General features: G+C 41.9%; 1 protein-coding gene across 2 annotated transcripts in view; it reads right to left on the reverse strand.

The window, feature by feature from the left end:
• Positions 1-21,347, reverse strand: part of LOC134344335 (YLP motif-containing protein 1-like) — a 123,204-nt gene that overhangs the window by 92,470 nt on the left and 9,387 nt on the right. For both annotated transcript variants that reach the window (XM_063043945.1, XM_063043937.1), the window contains exon 2: positions 1,301-1,381. In XM_063043945.1, coding sequence (XP_062900015.1) covers positions 1,301-1,381 — 81 coding nt within the window. The remainder of the gene's footprint in view (positions 1-1,300; positions 1,382-21,347) is intronic.

Genomic DNA, 21,347 nt, shown 5'->3' on the forward strand with positions numbered 1-21,347 from the left:
TCTGAGATTCTTCCAATGGAAAGGTAATGAAGTGCCAAGAGGTCAGTCACTCACTTCTAATCATCGCAATATAGGAAGGATATGATTGCCCTGGAGAGGGTGCAGGGAAGATTCCTCAGGCTATTGCCTGGAGTGCAGCTTCTCACTTATAAGGGACTGAACAGGCTTAGTTTATTTTTCTAATGAAGCAAAGATGGTCGAAGTGACCTGAGAAACATATATAAAATTTTGAGGGGCATAGAATGGAACATTGTCCCATGATGGGGCTATCTAAGAAGAGAGCAAGTTTAAGATGAGACAGGATCTGAGGGAGTATTCGTTCACACAGAATGCTGGTTAGAGTCTGGGCTGCACTGCCTGAAGGGATGGCGGAGGTAAATACCTCATTGATATTTAGGCATTTAGGCAAGTACTTGAATCAGGACTTAAACCCAGGGAAACTTTACAACTCAAAGGTAAAAGAGCGAATTATGTTGACAGTCTTTAAGTGTTGCTACTAGGATCTCTTTGGTTAAAATTATTTTCACATTTAAAGCCTATATTATCATCTATGGACTTAACTATGGAAGAGTATTCACAAGTATGTTACTGTTACTGTCTCACAGCATCATAGATTAAAACTCAATCTATATCTCTGGAGCTGCTCACATTGACTTAACACATTCTGCCTGTGATTACGTGGGCTTCCTCCAGGGGCACTTGTTTCATCCCACATGCCCAGTCATGCTGGTTGGTATTATTACACATCATCTTAAATTGCCCCTATTATGCTGAATGGGTGGAAGGAGGCTGGTGAATTGTTAATGGGAAATATGGGCTACTGTACATTGGTATTTGATGGTTGGCACTATCACAGTTGGCCTAACTACCTGTTTCTGTGCTGCAGGACTCTGTGACTCTTAAGCAGACTGCAAGGTCCAAATGCAAGAATTGCTCAGGTATCAAATTCCATGTGATAATAGGTCAACACTTCATCCAAATTAATACATATTTTGTATGAGGGCACAGTAGCACAGTGGTTAGCGTAACACTATTACAGCACCTGCTGTAAGTTCAGAGTTCAATTCCTACCACCGCCTGTCAGGAGTTTCTATGTTCTTCCCATGTCCGAGTGGGTTTCCGAAAGTGCTTCAGTTTCTTATCACAGTCCAAAGATGCAAGATTAGGGTTAGGGAGTTGTGGGCATGGTACATTGGCATCAGAATGTAGCGACATTTGTGGACTCATTTGATGTGTACGACACATTTCACTGCATATTTCGATGTACATGTGAAAACAAAGCCAATCTCATTATACTTACTTGATAAGAGCCATTTATTGCTTTGGAGTAATCATTCGCCTTTTTGTCACCAGATGCTGTCACAGTGCTTGCTGAAGTTGACTGAAATAGATGAAAAGACATGTTAATACAAAAAATTTAGATATTAGAAACAGATTTTCTCTCAGGTACACTTAAATGTGTTAGTTTTAAATTTTAAATCCTTTAAATTTCTTCGAAGGCGTCAAAGGACAATTTAAACAGAATATACAGAGCACTAAATGCGTATATCCTACAATCCGGAGATATGCTCAAGTCTTTAACATACACCTCCTGTACCTAATAAAGCAGCCAATGATTGTATATTTTGAAGAAGAATATGAACTCCTTCTTTTCTTGTTGGTCATGGTAACAACTCCCCCCCCCCCCCCACCACACATACACCCCTGCATTCCAAAGAACGGGCTATCTCTTTTCTCCTAGGGTAAGGAGATCATTACTTAATGGCTCATTTAGGTGTAAGTGAAGAGCAAGAGAAGGTGTGGTAAGGTGAGGCATATTACTTCAGGCTGATGTGTTGGAGCTGTAGCCCGAAAGGTCTGATGGTATATCTCTGCATTTTCTTTTTGGTCATTTTTGTTGCTTTGCCATTTTTGCACTGTAAATATTTTGCACTTTTTCGAAAAGTTTTCCACTTCTGGCACACATAAAAAACCTTTACACTGAAAGGCTACTGTTGCCTGCCTTCTGATTTTTAAAGTCCATACCTTCATGAAGGCATGAGAGCCTCACCAAAACCCAATGGTGTGCCACACATTCAGAGATAATCCCACTTCTTTTTCTTAAGCCCATCATCCCTACTGGGGCATAGGCCGCTGACAGCCGCTTACAATGGTCCTCTGTCCTGGACCGCTCTTTCAAGTTCCATGGGGTAGCCTGTCTTATTTCTTCTAGGGAAGATCCTTCTAATCCCAGAGATCAGGTCTTCAGAGCTTCTGTTGGTATCTTTCTGTAGCTTGGATTTTTAAATGGATGGGGTTGCTATCTCCATGCCAACCCTCCTTCTTTCACAGCTGGGCTTGGGACCATCCATGGCAGAGATGGATAACCCTTATGATTTTCTTAAAATAGTTCTAATAGTCCATTTAGCTGAAGTGTGTTCTCCTCTAAAATTGACCACTTCCAAAAGTATGGCACCACCATGGGTACACTGAGGATTTTTGTGCTCAGGTTTCTACAAGATACGTGATTCAGGCTCCAAGCAAGCACCTGAACACCCTGTCCTACAGTCATACCAGGCTGACCAGAGAAGGATGCAGTGCTATACATCAAGAAAGATCATCTCAATCATTTATTTCAAATATCACAACATCTCCTGGCTTCAATTTAAATGTAGGTATCATGCTACAAGTGACCATTCTGTTTTCCTCATGCTGAAGGACTTTTGAAAGCAGTAAATCAAAATCCAAGGGTCTAAGTACTCTGGGTAGGGTCTACACTGTCCATCACCAAAAATTTCTCAGTAGTCTAACCACTATATAAGATGGCCAAATGAATAAATCATATAATTACTTGAGGCAGGGAGGAGTTTCTCAGAGTAATCATGCAAACCATGTTCAAGCAATGGTGTTCACAAGATCAATGGCTATCAAAGTTCAAAGTAAAATTATTTTCAAAGTACATATATGTCACCATATACAACCCTGAGATTTGTTTTCTTGTGGGCATACACAGTGAATCCAAGAAACAATAGAATCAGTCAAAGACCACATCCAACAGGATGGACCAACAATAAATATTAAGAACATGAGATGAAGAGTCCTTGAAAATGAGCCCATAGATTTAGGGAACTATTCAGTAATGGGGAGAGTGAAGTTATCCCTTCTGGTTCAAGAGCCTGATGGCTGAGGGGAAACAACTGTTCCTGAACCTGGTGGTGCAGGTCCTGACGCTCCAGTACTTTCTTCCTAAAGGCAGCAGCGAGAAGATAGCATGGCCTGGGTGGAGGGGGGTCGTTGATGATGGATGCTGCTTTCCTGCGATAGTTTTCTAAGTAGATTACCTCAATGGCGGGGAGGACTTAGCCTGTGATGGACTGGGCCACATCGATAACTTTTTGTACATTTTCCATACAAGGGCAATGGTATTTTCATACCATGCCATGATACAACAGTTAATAAACTTTCCACCTCAATCTACAGAAGTTTGTTAAGATTTTAGGTGTCAAGCCAAATCTTCGCAAACTTCTGTGCTAAGCCAAAACAGATCCACTAAAAAGATAATATCGAGGAATTTAAAGTTGCTGATCCCTCGATGAGAACTGGCTCATGGATCTCTGGTTTCCTCCTCCTAAGTCAATAATCATCTCCTTGGTCTTGCTGACATTGAGTGAGATGTTGCTGTTGTGGCACCACTCAGTCAGATTTTCTGTCTCCCTCCTATATGCTGGTTCGTCACCACCTCTGATTCGGCCACCAACAGTAGTGCTGTCAACAAACTTAAATATGGCATTGCAGCTCAGCTTAGTCTCACAGTCATAAGTATAAAGCAAGCAGAACAGTAAGCACACAGCCTTGTGGTGCACCTGTGCTGATATTGCCAATCCAAACTGACTGGGGTCTCGTCGTCGTCATGGCTATCCCTCAAGGTCGAGGGTGATGGTCTTCATTCTGAAGAAGTGACCCACAGAGTGAAGATGCCTCTGCGTGTATTTGTTTAACGTGTCCTTGATGTTGCACTCCAAGAAGCACACGATACTTCACAAATCAACCAACTAATTCCAATGGCATGACGAATGGAGCTGATGGATTTGTTGCAGCCTTCATCCACCTTCACAGCCGTTGAGTTCGAAATAATTGGGGCCTACAAATGAGGAAATCAAGGATCCAGCTGCACATGGAGATACTGAGGCCAAGGTCTTGAAGCTTATAGAAACATAGAAAACCTACAGCACAATACAGGCCCTTCGGCCCACAAAGTTGTGCCAAACATGTCCCTACCTTAGAAATTACTAGGTTTACCTATAGCCCTCTATTTTTCTAAGCTCCATGTACCTATCCATGAATAATCACCTATTATTGATTAGTTTTGAGGGGAGGATAGTATTTAATGTCCAGTTGAAGTCGAAAAAGAGCATCCCAATGTATACATTTTTGCTGTCTAGATGTTCCAGTATTGAGTGAATAACCAATGAAATAGCATCTGATGTGGACCTGTTGAGCCCGTAGACAAATTGGAAGGGGCCCATGTCGCTTCTCAGGCAAGAGTTGATATGTTTCATCACCAAATTCTCAAAGCACTTTATGATAGTTGATGTAAGTGATACTGGATGCTAGTCATTGACACAGGTTATCATGTTCTTCTTAGACATGAGTATAATTGAAACCTGTATGCTTCCAGATGAAGCCTAATCTGAGCCAGATGATTTCTGTAGATTTACCCTCCTGAAGGATGTTCTCATGTTAGCCTCAGAGACTGAAATCACAGGGTCACTGGGGACTGTGGGAGTTGGTGAAGGTTCCTCCATGTTTGGATGGTCAAAGTGGACAAAAGGCAGTGCGCTCTCTGGGAGTAAAGCCAGTATGTCATCGACGTTGCTTAGCTTTTTTTTAAAAGAGGTATTAGCATTCAAGCCCTGCTACAGCTGTCGAGCATCTCCCAATGACTCAAGTTTGATCTAGAATTGCCACCGCACGCTAAATGATTTCTCGAGATCGTAGCTGGACCTCTTATACAGTGACATGCAAAAGTTTGGGCACCCTGGTCAAAATTTCTGTTACTGTGAATAGCTAAGCGAGTAAAAGATGAACTGATTTCCAAAAGGCATAAAGTTAAAGATGACACATTTCTTTAATATTTTAAGCAAGAAAACCTTTTTATTTCCATCTTTTACAGTTTCAAAATAACAAAAAAGGAAAAGGGCCCGAAGCAAAAGTTTGGCCACCCTGCATCGCAGTACTTAGTAACACCCCCTTTGGCAAGTATCACAGCTTGTAAACACTTTTTGTAGTCAGCTAAGAGTCTTACAATTCTTGTTTGGAGGATTTTCACCCATTCTTCCTTGCAAAAGGCTTCTAGTTCTGTGAGATTCTTGGGCCATCTTGCATGCACTGCTCTTTTGACATCTATCCACAGATTTTCGATGATGTTTAGGTCAGGGAACTGTGAGGGCGATGGCAAAACCTTCAGCTTGCGCCTCTAGAGGTAGTCCATTGTGGATTTTGAGGTGTGTTTAGGCTCATTATCCTGTTGTAGAAGCCATCCTCTTTTTATCTTTGGCTTTTTTACAGACGGTCTGATGTTTGCTTCCAGAATTCGCTGATATTTAATTGAATTCATTCTTCCCTCTACCAGTAAATGTTCCCCGTGCCACTGGCTGCAACACAAGCCCAAAGCATGATCGATCCACCCCTGTGCTTAACAGTTGGAGAGGGGTTCATTTCATGAAATTCTGCACCCTTTAATCTCCAAACATACCTTTGCTCATTGCGGCCAAAAGGTTCAAAGGAACATCGAAACAAGCCTGATGCATTTTGGAAACAAGTCCTGTGGACTGATGAAGTTAAAATAGAACTTTTTGGCCGCAATGAGCAAAGGTATATTTGGAGAGAAAAGGGTGCAGAATTTCATGAAAAGAACACCTCTCCAACTGTTAAGCATGGGGGTGGATCGATCTCGCTTTGGGCTTGTGTTGCAGCCAGTGGCACAGTGAACATTTACTGGTAGAAGGAAGAATGAATTCAATTAAATACCAGAAAATTCTGCAAGCAAACATCACACCGTCTGTAAAAAAGCCGAAGATGAAAAGAGGATGGCTTCTACAACAGGATAATGAGCCTAAACACACCTCAAAATTCACAATGGACTACCTCAAGAGGCACAAGCTGAAGGTTTTGCCATCGCCCTCACAGGCCCCTGACCTAAACATCGTCGAGAATCTGTGGATAGACCTCAAAATAGTGCATGCAAAACGGCCCAAGAATCTCACAGCCTTTTGCAAGGAAGAATGGGTGAAAATCCCCCAAACAAGAATTGAAAGACTCTTAACTGGCTACAAAAAGTGTTTACAAGCTGTGATACTTGCCAAAAGTGGTGTTACTAGGTACTGCCACGCAGGGTGCCCAAACTTTTGCTTCAGGCCCTTTTCCTTTATTGTTATTTTGAAACTGTAAAAGATGGAAATAAAAAAGTTTTCTTGATTAAAATATTAAAGAAATGTGTCATCTTTAACTTTATGCCGTTTAGAAATCAGTTCATCTTTTACTCGCTTAGCTATTCACAGTGACAAAAATTTTGAGCGGGGTGCCCAAATTTTTGCATGCCACTGTGTCTTACTTGGTTGCCAGACCTGAGAGCAAAATCTCATAGTTCACCCAGTGCTTTTGGTTGGGAGTCTTTGAATGGTTTTGTAGGGACAGACTAGTCCACAACTATTTTAAAAAATTCCGTGACAACTGTGTTCCTTGATGAGTCTTTGAACATGGCCCAGTCCACCAACTCAAGACAATTCCATAGTGCTCCTCTGCCTATTGTGACCACCTCTTTGTGGTCCTTATCTCTGGAGCCTTACTCTTTAGCCTCAGGCTGCACATAGGTAGATGGACAACTAAGTGATCAGATTTCCCAAAATGCAGTTTAGGCATGGAACGGTAAGCATTCCTTAACATAGTATAGAAGTGGCTTAGTGTGTTGGGACCCTTGATGCTGCAGGTTTATAGCTATGATAACTGGGCAGAAATTTCTTCAAACAAGCCTAATTGAAGTCCCCAACTATTTCAAATGTATTGGGTGGGCAGATTCTTGTTTGGCGATGCAGCATTCAATATCTCAAGTACCTGGTTAACATCAGCTTTTGGCAGTATGTAAACTGCAATTAGAACCATGAAAGGGGAACTCTCTTGGGAAGTCAGCACTTAATTGTTAGATGTTCCAAGTCAAGGGAACAAGAGTGCGACAAGACCACTGCATCTGAGCACCACAAAGAGTTTATCACGAAGCACACTACACCATCTTTTGCCTTCTCTCAGTTGGCAGTTTGGTCCATAGCAAGAAGCCCTCAGGTCTGATTGCCGAATCTGGTGTATTCAGAGTGAGCCATATAGCCATAAAACAAAGAACAAACCAATTCCTCATTTCCCTCTGATAAGAGTAATCTTGCCCTCAGGTCCTCAACCTTTTTCTACAGCGACCGTTCACTAATAAGATACTAGGTAGAAGAGCTTTCATTTCTTGGTGTTTCAGCCTGGCTTGAAGGCCTCACCTTCTCCCTCTCTTCCTTCTATATCAATGTACCTTCATCTGCTTAAAGGCGCCATATCTATATGATTATGAGTTAAGTCCGCCGAGTCCTTCAGATTGTGAAATCTTTAGTTCATTAAGGCGGTTCAAAAATACATTGCTTAAAGGGAAATTACAGGCTGCAGATTGCATTGTGTAATTCAGAAGAGGTATATTTAAAAGTTTTCTAATTAGCCTGTAGCACATCGCCGTGGTTCACTGACGATATCAGTAGTAACAACAAGGTATTTTATGACACTCTCATAACTTCACACTCTCGCATACCTCTCACCAAACCATAATAATCAAACCAAGTGATCAAACCCAGATCAAAGAAGAATCCAAAGTGCATGTATGGAGCAGCATCAGATGCATCTAAAACTGAGGTTCCACCCTGATGAAGCCCTCACATAGGACTACAGACTTACTAAGCAGCAAAAGTAGTATGCAATATACAGGGCCAAGCAATCACATCAGGTCAAAGCTCTGAATTCCTGCAATGAGTCACAAATGGGAGGACAAACTAAGAACACTGCCATGCTCAAAGACAGGGAGTCTAGCATGTATGTGTCAAAGACAATGCTAAAGAAAATAGTTATTTATTAAAGTCAGTCACTGCATTTGAAGGATATAGGCAGAAATGGTGGCTCAACTAATCGCTTCATTAAAGATAATGTCAAGAATTAACAAGTTCTCTGATGACAGCATAATGTTAAACCAACTAGTAAATAAGCTTGCATGCAAGAAGACTTGGATGTCACTTAACTAAGGTACAATAAATGACAAATACTATTTCTGCTACACAAACTTTGTCAACGAGAGGGTTTAACCACGACTCCAAAATCATTCAGCAAAATTCTCTTTGCTAAGTATCTAATCAATGAAAAAATTAACTAGACCAGCAATGGTCCAAAAGGTCAAAGATATATATCCTGCCCCAAATCCATTCCTCAATTTCCTCACTTGTAGATCCCAGTCAGTTCAGATTGGCAAACACATCTCCTCCACAATTTCATCAACACATTTGCACCACAAGACTGTGTGCTTAGACCCCTGCTCTACTCAATTTATACTTATGACTGCGAGGGTAAGCACAGCTCTAATGCCATATTTGGTGACGCCACCGTCATTGGCCAAATCAAAGGTGGTGACAAATCAGCATATAGGAGGGAGATTGACAATCTGGCTGTGTGGTGACACAACAATCACCGCTCATTTTAATAGTGTTATGTTGTAGGTATTTCATTTTGTGCTGTTCCGTGCAGGCTGCTTGTTTTCAGCCTATGTTATTGGCTGAAAACCCAATAACCTTGGGTTATTGTTGAGGATAAGGGCCGAGGAAAAATGCCTGCCATCCAATTAGGATAGCTGAACAGAAGGGGAGGTTTCTCTGGTGAGGGACACTAAGGTTGGGCTTGGGTTTTTTTTGGTTTCAAGAGAGATGAAGAGAGAAGACGCCAGAGGGAAGAGGTCGTAGGGTTCGACCTGGAGCAGGTCCATGATTTGATGAAGCCCAATGTGAGATTGATTAAGGATCGGTAGCCTAGGGAAACTGTGAGTGCCAACTTGTACACATTACACTGTTTCATTAAAATTGGCCCTTTTCTTTTTTTTGTTCTTTTCTTTACTAACCCGTTAGTCAAATTAAGACTTATAAAGCTAAATCTTTTAATTGTATGCAGTGTATTGTCTGTTATTTTGTAGCACTTATTTGTAACAGGGTAACGAATAACAGAGCATCCACACAAACAGGGGGTCTGGGGTGGGCTCGTGCCTCAATCTCACGCGTTTGGCGAGGCTGGAGATTGTCTTCCCTTGACTTACGCAGCAGAGGAAACCAGGATGTTTCATCAGCAGGACTAAAGAGGTGATTATTGACCAGGAGGAAGAAACCAGAGGTCCATGAGCAAGTCCTCATCAGGCAATTAGAGGGTCAGCAACTTTAAATTCCTCTGTTATCATTTCAGGGTATCTGTCCTGGGTCCAACATCTAAGTAACATCACAGAGAAAGCACGGTAGCACCTCTATTTTCTTAGAAGTCTGCAAAGATTCAGCATGTCATCAAATACTCCGACAAACTTCTATAGATGTGTGGCGGACATTATATTGACTGGTTGCATCATGGTCTGATATAGAAACACTCATATCCTTGAACGGAAAATCCTACAAAAAGTAGTGGATATGGCCCAGTCCATCATGGGTAAAACCTTCTCCACCACTGAGCACACCTACAAGAAGCAGTGTTGCAGGAAGGCAGACCCTCACCATCCAAGCCATGCTCTCTTCTTGCTCCTGCATCAAGAAGGTGGTACAAGAGTCTTAAGACCCACACCACCAGGTTCATAAAGAGTTACTGCCCCTCAACCATCAGGCTCTTGAACCACTTCACTGAACTTCACGCACTTCATCACTGAACTGTTCCCATAACCTATGGACTCTCTTTCAAGGACTCTTCATGTCATGTTCTCAATATTTATTGCTCATTTTATTTGTTTTTTATATTTGCTGTTTGTCGTATTTTGCACATTGGCTCTATGTCTATCCTGCTGAGTGAGGTACTTCATTAATTCTATTGTGTTTTTTAGATTTACGATACATGCCACTAGAAAACGAATCTGAGCATTGTATATGGGGACATATATGTACTTAGGTAATGAATTTACTTTGAACTTTGAATTCCACAGACATTCCATCAACTTAAGAAGGGGGCAAGGAAGCAAAAAGGAAATTATAGACCTGTTAGCTTGACATTGGTGGTTGGGAAGTTGTTGGGAGTTGATTGTCAAGGATGAGGTTACGGAGTACCTGGAGGCATATGACAAGATAGGCAGAACTAAGCATGGTTTCCTTAAAGGAAAATCCTGCCTGACCTATTACAATTTTTTGAGGAAATTACAAGTAGGCTAGACAAGGGAGATGCAAAAGTGGATGTTGTTTATTTGGATTTTCAGAAGGCATTTGACAAGGTGCCACACATGAGGCTGCTTAACAAGATAAGAGCCCATGGAATTACGGAGAAGTTACATACGTGGATAGAGCGTTGGATGATTGGCAGGAAACAGAGAGTGGGAATAAAGCGATCCTATTCTGGTTGGCTGCCGGTTACCAGTGGTGTTCCACAGGGGCCCGTGTTGAGGCCGCTTCTTTTTACGTTGTACATCAACGATTTGGATTTTGGAATAGATGTCTTTGTCGTTAAATTTGCTGATGATATAAAGATAGGTGGAGGGGCCGGTAGTGCTGAGGAAACAGAGAGTCAGCAGAGAGACTTGGATAGATTGGGAGAATGGGCAAAGAAGCGGCAAATGAAATACAATGTTGCAAAGTGTATGGTTATGCACTTTGGCAGAAGAAATAAACGAGCAGACTATTATTTAAATGGGGAAAGAATTCAAAGTTCTGAAATGCAATGGGACTTGGGAATCTTCGTGCAGGATACCCTTAAGGTTAACCTCCAGGTTGAGTCAGTGGTGAAGGCGGCAAATGCAATGCTGGCATGTATTTCTAGAGGAATAGAGTATAGGAGCAGGGATGTGATGTTGAGGCTCTATAAGGCACTGGTAAGACCTCACTTGGAGTACTGTGGGCAGTTTTGGTTTCCTTGTTTAAGAAAGGATGTGGTGACGTTGCAGAGGGTTCAGAGAAGAGTCACTAGAATGATTAAGGGAATGAGAGGGTTAACATATGAGGAACGTTTGACCGCTCTTGGACTGTATTCCTTGGAGTTTAGAAGAATGAGGGGGGACCTCATAGAAACATTTCGTATGTTGAAAGGCATGGACAGAGTGGATGTGGCAAAATTGTTTCCCATGGTGGGGGAGTCTAGTACGAGAGGGCATGACTTAAGGATTGAAGGGCGCCCATTCAGAACAGAGACTCGAAGAAATTTTTTTAGCCAGAGGGTGGTGAATCTATGGAATTTGTTGCCACAGGCAGCAGTGGAGGCCAAGTCACTGGGTGTAATTAAGGCAGAGATTGTTAGGTATCTGAGTAGCCAGGGCATCAAGGGTTATGGTGAGAAGGTGGGGGAGTGGGACTAAATGGGAGAATGGATCAGCTCATGATAAAATGGCAGAGCAGACTCGATGGGCCGAATGGCCGACTTCTGCTGCTTTGTCTTACGGTCTAACTGCAATATATGTTAGAAATGATCCATTATGTCACTGAATCCAAAGAAAGCTTGACACATTGTAGAATAAAACCTTCCGAAATTACCAGTACCCTATCCATCACAATTCACTTTCACTACCACCAGTGCACCACTGATGCAATGCACTGTAATACTCACTGAGGTTGCTGCAAGATACTGTATTCAAGTTTACTGTAAGATATCACACATATAACACTCTGCTAGCAGGCATATAATATCACCGATACTTGCAGTTGTCTTCCAAATTACAAACCCCCTGACGTGGAAAGATTTCAGAATCAGAATCACTTTATTGCCAGTACATGAAACAACCAGAATTGATTGTGGTTTGACGCCAAGCATAAATCACAGGATAATACTACAACAGACAACACATCAGCAACCAACAATTTTCAAGACAATAGTGCAAACAGCCATGAGCAATCAACAATTAGAAAAACAATCACATATGCAAATGTCAATAATCAAACAGATGTGAACATATGAACAGACTCAATAATTATCAACAGAACAAGGAGAGCAGGAAAGACCATTTAACAGATGTTGTGCAGGGACAGTTAAGCATTTACAGTATTACACCTGAGTGAGTTTTGTTGAGAAGCTTTGAGTTGGTGCTGACAGACTTCTAGTGTCTCCCTGATGGTATCTGGTAAATAAGTGACTGCTGGTGTGGGTAGAGCCAGCAGTAATTTCTTCAGTTCTTTTCTTCACTCTGGAGATGAACAGGTGTTTTAATGTCAGGAGCTGACAGCCAATGATCTTCCCTGCCGAGTGGATCACTCACTGCAACCTCAGCTTGCAGAGGGAGGTAGTGGCGGAAAGCCAAACAGTGATAGAGGTGGTCACAACAGTCTAAATGATGGCTGAGTAAAAACTCATCAGGATACATTCTGAGAAGTTAATTTTCGTAAGCCGGCACAGGAAGACCAATCTCTGTTGGGTTTTCCTAGTGATGTGAGTAATGTGTTTGTCCCACTTCTAAGTATTGGTAGTGGTCGTCCCCAGTAACTTGAATGACTGATCCACAGACACAGCCAGACCATGAATTTCCAGGAGGGGGTAGGTTGGGGGTTGTCGGCGTAACTCAATCCTCATTTCCATTCTCTTATAGCACTAAGCCCCAAATTGTTATGAGCACACCATGCTGCCAGACAGTCTACCTCTATTTAATAGCAGGTCACATCATTATTAGAGATGAGACCAGCTACAGTACTGTCATCTGTGAACTTTAGGATTTTAGTGGATTTGCCAGTGGAGGTACAGTCACTTGGATAAAGGGACAAGAGGAGTGGTAAAAGAACATAGCCCTGGGGACAGTGTGTGCTTATAAGCATTAGACCGGACAAGTAGGAGACCGGCCTTATGTATTACTTTCTTCCTGACAGAAACCTCATAATCCACTGACAGACATTGTACGGTATAGTCAGCTGGGTTAGTTTGCTGTGGAGCAACTCCAGAACAATAGGCATCATCCACAACATGGAACAATAGTGATCAATGAAACATTAGCCAAGGTCTTAATTCTGGAACTCCCATATAGCAACACTGTAGAAATACCCTCACCAAAATGACTACAGTAACTCAGGCCAGCAAACTTCAATAGCTTTTCTGGGGTAATTAGACCTGGCTTGCCAGTAAAGTCCAAATCCCATAAACAAATAAAATTCTTGTAACTCAGAAATGGCAAGTTTTCCTAAAGGCTGGATCTGAGGAAGTTACATCACCTACTGACATGGAAAATGTATTTCAAGTAGCCATCAAAATAAGACTGACCTTTATAAAACAGAAAATCAGATGTTCAAGGATAATTCTAAAACAGATAAACCATTCATGAAGATATACTGCGATTAATCAATTAGCATTTAACAGTGCTGTGTTCATTTTGGAGAAAAAATTACCCAAACTAAAACAAAACACTTCTACAATAGGCTATGATTACATGAAGCAGAGAAAAAAAAGACTAACTGATCCTTACACCAGCTCTATCTTTAAGTGACATGCTTAGACACTAAACACAATTCTTCACTTAGGCTGACAATCCAGTTTTAGCAGCCAGGATAGACATACTGGCAGCTTGGATACAGATACTGAACCAACACCATCTCCCTTGAAATTTATTACTACAAACAGAGCCTTCACATATTGCCAAGTTCACAGTCTCAACTTTCTGTATGAGCAATGTTCAATGCTGTGGATAACCCTACAATATCCATTATCGAACTTTGCGGCAATTTGCCCCACTGATATGAACTGAATACCAAAGCTTTGGGCCTACTCCGGGGATCTGGTTCTAAGGACTCAACTTTGTTCAGAGTGCTGTTGTTGCTGCTATTGTTTATATGATTTGTGTTTATTTCCCTTTCTCTGTGGGCAGAGGGGCATTGGTCTTTTTTTAAATTGGGTTCTTTTGAGTTCCTTACTTTGCAACTACCTGTAAGCAAACAAATTTTGAAGTTGTCTAATTTAAACATTCTTTAATAAATGCACTTTGAAACTTTGAAATACCAAATGTCACGTATGATCAAATCACAGCACTTACAAACAAAAGAGTACAAAATTTAGTTTAATAACTGGCATGCACAGTGTGGGATTGCCAATCTTAACACACAGCTTCATTTGATTTGAAATAATACTTAACTTAGCTGAACAATTGCCACATGAATGGTTGCAATGTTTAGCTCCAGGTAGCTTTAAAAATATTAGAAGGCCAAGATAAATTCAATACATACAGGATCCCATGTTTTCACACATTGAATTTCTTAACAGTCACCAACAACAAACCTGCCCTTGAGAATAAAACCTTGAAATCTTAAACAGCAAAATAGAAAGTTCCACAACTTCCTACACCCAGAAAGTAAGAAAAAGCACCAATAGCAACCGCAGCAAAACCATCAAGCTTAGATGTATCAAGAACTGCCTTCCCCAATCTCACTGCCTCTATCTCCGGAGACAGCTTATCCACCAATGTGTATTATAAACCAACGGACTTTCATTGCCACCTGGACTATACCTCGTCCCACCCTGCTTCTTATAAAGACACCACCCCCATCTCTCAATTCCTCCGTCTCCACTGCATCTGCTCTCATAATGAGGCTTTTCATTGCAGAACAAAGGAGATGTCCTCCTTTTTCAAAGAAAGCGGCTTCCCTTCCTCCACCATCAACACTGCTCTCAACCGCATCTCTTCTATTTCACATCTATCTGCTCTTACCCCATCCTCCCAACACCCTACCTGGGATAGGAGTCCTCTTGTTTTCATCCACCACCCCACTTGCCTCCGCATCCAGCACATAATTCTCCCAAACTTCCGCCTCCTCCAACTGGATCCCACCACTAAACCCATCTTCCCCCCACCCCCGCACTTTCTGCTTTCCGCAGGGATTGTTCCCTACATGATTCCCTTGTCCATTCGTCCCCTCTCGACTGATCTCCCTCCTTGCACTTATCCTTGCAAGTGGAACAAGTGCTACACCTGCCCCTACAACTCCTCCCTCACTACCATTCAGGATCCCAAACAGTCCTTCCAGGTGAGGCAACACTTCACCTGTGAGTCCGTTGGCATCATATACTGTGTTCGGTGCTCCCAGTATGGCCTCCTGTATATTGGTGAGACCCAGCGTCGATTGGGAGACCGCTTCACCGAACATCAATGCTCCGTCCACCAGAACAAGCGAGATTTCCCATTGGCCACCCATTTTAATTCACTTCCCATTCTGATATGTCCGGGGGAAGTTCAAGTTCAACAGTGCGTGACAGGGAATGAGGAAAGGTGCAGCTGACTGATATCGTTTCCTCTCAGCCCGGTAGCACATGCTTTGCGGCCTGGTGGTTGGGGACCACTGCGTTAAGTGAAGAAGTTTCCTTTCATGTTCTTCTTAAACTTTTAACCTTTCACCTTTTACCCATGACCTCTGGTTGTAGTCCCATACAACCTCAGTGGAAAAAGCATACTTGCATTTACCCTATCTATACCTTTCATAATTTTGTATACCTTTATCAAATCTCCTCTCAATCTTCTACATTCGCTTTCTCGTACTCTAAATTCCACTTCTCTCCATTATTCTGTTGTCACTTCTGCATTTCTTTCTCCACTAAAATCTTTGCACCATACTACTGCTTTGCACTAGCTGTTGTATTTATTACTACCTATACTGCTTATTCTGTGAGCAAATAATTTCATTGAACCCTGAAATATGACAAAATAACCTGTCCTAGAATAGTTGTTTTAGCTGTGTAACAAAATAACCATCCTTTTGTTACATGAACCAGAAAAAAGACTCCATCTAACTCAGACTGAAGCCTCCACAAACCACATTTACATCTCGCACAGAATACACAGAAGTATGGATTTATTGCAAGATTAATAAACTTATTGGTTTGAAATATTGTGGAATATTGGTAGCTTGTGTTGGCTATTCGGAAGTTTGTTGATTGCCGAGCTTGGCTAAATGTTTTCAAACATTTCAGCTCCGATCGAGAAGACATCGTCAGTGTGCAATTAAGGGTGTTGTCTCCTCAGAATGTTGGCTTATATACTCCTCCGGGGTCTGAATGGATATTAATTAGACATCCTGATTTAGTTGGCTGGTTCGATCATGACGTCTAATCAATATCCATTCAGAGGACTATATAAACCGGCATTCTGAAGAGACAACACTTTCAAATGTGCACTGATGATGGCTTCCTGATTGGAGCCAAAACGTATGCAAACATTTTGCCAAGCTAAACGATCAACCAAACTTCTAAATTTATTGTTGATGTGAAGAATCAGCAGCTGGAAATTCCTAAATGCACACATTGTTACAGCAGTTTGGATTTTAAGAAAAAGCTAATTCTTCATATAAAAATGACATTCAAGAAACTCTTAAATAAGCACACTGATTTAAAAAAATGGAGAGCTATGGAGGAGGTAAGCATTAGATTAACTTTAGTGTAGGTTAAAAGATGGGCACATCGTGGGCCAAAGGACCTGCATTGCGCTGTACTGTTCTATGGTCTGTAATAAATCCCTAACAATTACACCAAGCAAATGTTACAGAAACATGTAAAGAACAAGATGAGGTTTTTTTTGAGAGAAATTACTTTGCACAGACATATAAGAAGTACATAACACTTTTGAACCAGATTATTACAAATGATTGATTATTATAGGTACATACAGCTTAACGATTACAGTTCAAGGAACAAATTACTAAATACAGATCAGTCTGGAATAGCATCATGACTATATAGATTTCTTCCGTGCATAGAAAAGCTTCCAAAATTATTAATTCATCCAAATATCATATGGATATTTTAGTTCCCTCTAACTCCACTCGCAAAAGTATCTATTCTCTCTAGATCCTTTCCAGTTCACTTCTTCAACATCACCAACCCTAACATTTTTTATGCAAGCATGAAAAATGCAACATCTGATCGTTCACCTCCTGCCATTCTTTGATCCACAGCTTCAAAAGCACTTTTTTTAATAGGAGAAGGATGAAAGGTTCATCAATTTGAAACACTCTGTTCACTCTCTAAAGGTCAAGAATCAACTTTATTTGCCATATACATTTACATATATTAGGATCTTCTTGTGTGTCTTGGCACAATATGCAACAAAAACATTCAATTATCAAGAATTATTAAAAATAAGTTTGAGGCTTAAGTATGGATATGGAATAAATATGTATAAATACATAAATACCAGCATTTGTTTAAGATGTAAACAGCAATATAAAATGGGGGGGGGGGGGGAGGGATGGTAGACAGGCTAACTAAAATGATTGATCAGATTAACTGCCTGGGGGAAGAAACTGTTAAAATGGCACACAGTTTTTGTTTTAATTGCCCTATGCTGCCTGACCAATTATCTCTGGCATTTTGTTTAAAATTTCCGAAGCCTGCAAGATTAGTTTTCCAATTAACAGCAATTGAAATGTAATTCTAATTTAATACATAGAGCACTCAAGAGTGCAATTTCCTTTATACTGAGACAAGTTTAGATGTACCATTGCTCTAAAGGGACAATTACACTGCTCTTTTCATGATTTCAAGACATGAAGTACTCTGAAAGTGCAAGTGTCATTATAGCAATGACAGCCACAGAAACAGAAAGATTTACCCGAAACAGCAAAGATCCAGTGAACAGCAATATGATGATGACCAGGTAATTCTGTGGTTTTAATTGAGAATTAGGGCGCCGTGGTAGCATAGCGGTTACCACAAAGCTATTACAGCTCAGGATGTTCCAGAGTTCAGAGTTCAATTTTGACACTGTCTATAAGGAGATTGTTATATTCTCACAACGCGTAGGTTTTCTCTGGGTGCTCTGGTTTCTTCCCAGAGTCCAAAGGTGTACCAGTTATAAGGTAAATTGGTCTTTGTAAATTGTCCTGTGATTCGGCTTGCCCAATCAAGTCTATTGTCATTTAACTATATATATCGTCAAACAAGACGTTTCTCTGGACCAGAGTGTAGTACAGTAGTAAACATAACACACAGTAACTTAGGAAGGAAGAATAAAATCTACAAATGAACTATGCATAAATAAACAAAATAAAGTACATAAATTAAAGGTGACACTTTGACTGCGATGCTGCAGTGAGTTCAGAACCATAATGAAACTGTTTCCCATCCTGACCATTCTTGTCTTTATGCATTGGAGTCTCTTGCCTGATGGTAGAAAGTCAAAAAGGATGCTGGATAGATGGATGGATGGATGGGATCCTCGATAATTCTCAGAGCCCTGTGTACACAGAGCTCCTGATAAATGTCCCCGACGGGTGGTAGGGAGACCCCTATGTTCCTCAGTCGTTCTCAGTCCTTTGTAGACACTTCCAGTCTGATGCTCAGCTGCTCCCATACCAGGGGACATGCAGTTTGTCAGGATGCTGTCAGTGGTGGTCCTGTAAAATCCAGTGGTGGTGGGGGGAGAGGTGATCCCCGCTTGCCTCGATCTCCTTAAGAACTGGATGCAGTGCTGTGCCTTCTTATTCAGGGAGGCAATACGAAGAGACCAGGTGAGGTCATCCATGATGTGAACTCCCAGGAATTTGCTGCACTTAACTCTCTCTATGGAGGAGCATGTATGCGCCGAGTGGTGATTCATCTTTATCTTCCTAAAGTCCACAATAATTTCCTTGGTTTTCTCCATGTTCAGACTTCGGCAGTTTTTCCTCACACCAGTCCACAAGCTGCTCCACTTCCTCTCTGTACTCTAACTTGCCATTGTTGTTGATGAGGCCAACCACTATTGTCATCCACAAACTTGATGACACATTTTGAGCTGTACCCTGCAACAGTTATAAATCAGCAGTGTGAACCGTAGCAGGCTAAGCACACAACTTTGGGAAACACCAGTGCTCAGTGTGATGAGAATACAGACATTGCTGCCCACACAGACTGACTGTGGAGACCCAGTGAGGACAGTTTCCCCACCAGTTTTAGGGGTATGATGGTGTTAAAACATCGAACTGGTCTATAAACAGCAGCCTGGCAAACAAGACCCTATTTTCCAGGTGGGAAAGGACAGAGTGGAGGGCAGAGGCTACCAGTAGATAGATTTGAGTGATAAGTGAACTGGAAAGGGTCCAATGTAGCCAAGAGAAAGGCTTTAATGTGCTCCATGACTAGCTGCTCAAAGCATTTCATAATGGTTGATGTTAATGCCATCGGACAAGTCATTGAGACAGGTTACTGTCACTTCCTTTAGCACTGGAATTACGGTTCCCGCCTTGAAAACCGAGGGGACAATACACTGTTCCAGAGAGATGTTGAATATATCTGTCAGCACCTCAGTTAGCTGGGCTGCCCAATGTTTCAGAACATGTTATCGGGCTCCACAGCTTTTCGTGGCTAAACATAGAAAACATAGAAAATAGGTGCAGGAGTAGGCCATTCGGCCCTTCGAGCCTGCACCGCCATTTATTATGATCATGGCTGATCATCCAACTCAGAACCCTGCACCAGCCTTCCCTCCATACCCTCTGATCCCCCTAGCCACAAGGGCCATATCTAACTCCCTCTTAAATATAGCCAATGAACTGGCCTCAACTGTTTCCTGTGGCAGAGAATTCCACAGATTCACCACTCTCTGTGTGGAGAAGTTTTTCCTAATCTCGGTCCTAAAAGGCTTCGCCTTTATCCTCAAACCGTGACCCCTCATTCTGGACTTCCCCAACATCGAGAACAATCTTCCTGTATCTTGCCTGTCCAATTCCTTTAGGATTTTATACGTTTCAATCAGATCCCCCCTCAATGTTCTAAATTCCAACGATTACAAGCCTAGTTCATCCAGTCTTTCATCATATGAAAGTCCTGCCATCCCAGGAATCAATCTGGTGAACCTTCTTTGTACTCCCTCTATGGCAAGGATGTCTTTCCTCAGATTAGGGGACCAAAACTGCACACAATACTCCAGGTGTGGTCTCACCAAGGCCTTGTACAACTGCAGTAGTACCTCTCTGCTCCTGTACTCGAATCCTCTTGCTATAAATGCCAGCATACCATTCGCCTTTTTCACCGCCTGCTGTACCTGCATGCCCACTTTCAATGACTGGTGTATAATGACACCCAGGTCTCATTGCACCTCCCCTTTTCCTAATCGGCCACCATTCAGATAATAATCTGTTCTCCTATTTTTGCCACCAAAGTGGATAACTTCACATTTATCCACATTAAATTGCATCTTCCATGAATTTGCCCACTCACCCAACCTATCCAAGTCACCCTGCATCCTCTTAGCATCCTCCTCACAGCTAACACTGCCGCCCAGCTTCGTGTCATCCGCAAACTTGGAGATGCTGCATTTAATTCCCCAATCCAAGTCATTAATATATATTGTAAACAACTGGGGTCCCAGCACTGAGCCTTGCGGTACCCTACTATGTCCAGGATCTTTCTCACCCCAGCTTAGCCAGGAGAGTCTGCTCCCTTGGGGGAGGGATGCTTTCCTCGCCAGCACTTTGTTCTGTGCATTAAACTGGGTGTAAAAGACATTCAGCTTGTCGGGAAGTGAGGCAACCTGGTCAATGATGCACGCAGTAGATTTGTAGTCTGCAATCCTCTGAATTCCCTGCCACATGTGCTTCATGTCTCTGGTATCGCAGAAGTGGTTGGATATTCTGTGATAATGTTTAATTTTTGCCTTCCTGATGGAGCGGGAAAACACAGTTCTTGCATCCGTGAGAGCTATCACATCCCCTGATCTAAAGGCAATATCAGGATCCCTCAGCAATGCACAGATCTCTTCAGTAAGCCATGGCTTCAGCTTTGCCCCCACCTGGATGGTTTCATGCTAACATCCTCAGTACACCTCTCTATGTACTTGGTCACAGAATCCACGTATTCCTCAATGTTAACGTGGTTGCCATAGGTAGCAGCCCCCTGAACATTCCCCAGTTTGTATTAGGTAAGCAGTCCTGCAATGCTGAAATTGTTCCTTCAGCAACCCACACAAAATACTGGAGGAACTCAGCAGGCAAGGCAGCATCTATGGAAAAGAGTACAGTCAACATTTTGGGTCAAGACAGGCTCCCTTAGGCCAGGTTTTCACCACCTTCAGAACTGGTTTGGCCTGTTTAGCAGATGGTTTGCATGTTGGAATTACCATAACAGGTAAGTGATCTGAGAGCCCAATGGGAACTGCTTTATATGCACCTGGTATATTAATATAAACCAGG

Source organism: Mobula hypostoma, chromosome 1 (assembly GCF_963921235.1).
Source record: "Mobula hypostoma chromosome 1, sMobHyp1.1, whole genome shotgun sequence".
NCBI classification, from domain to species: domain Eukaryota; kingdom Metazoa; phylum Chordata; class Chondrichthyes; order Myliobatiformes; family Myliobatidae; genus Mobula; species Mobula hypostoma.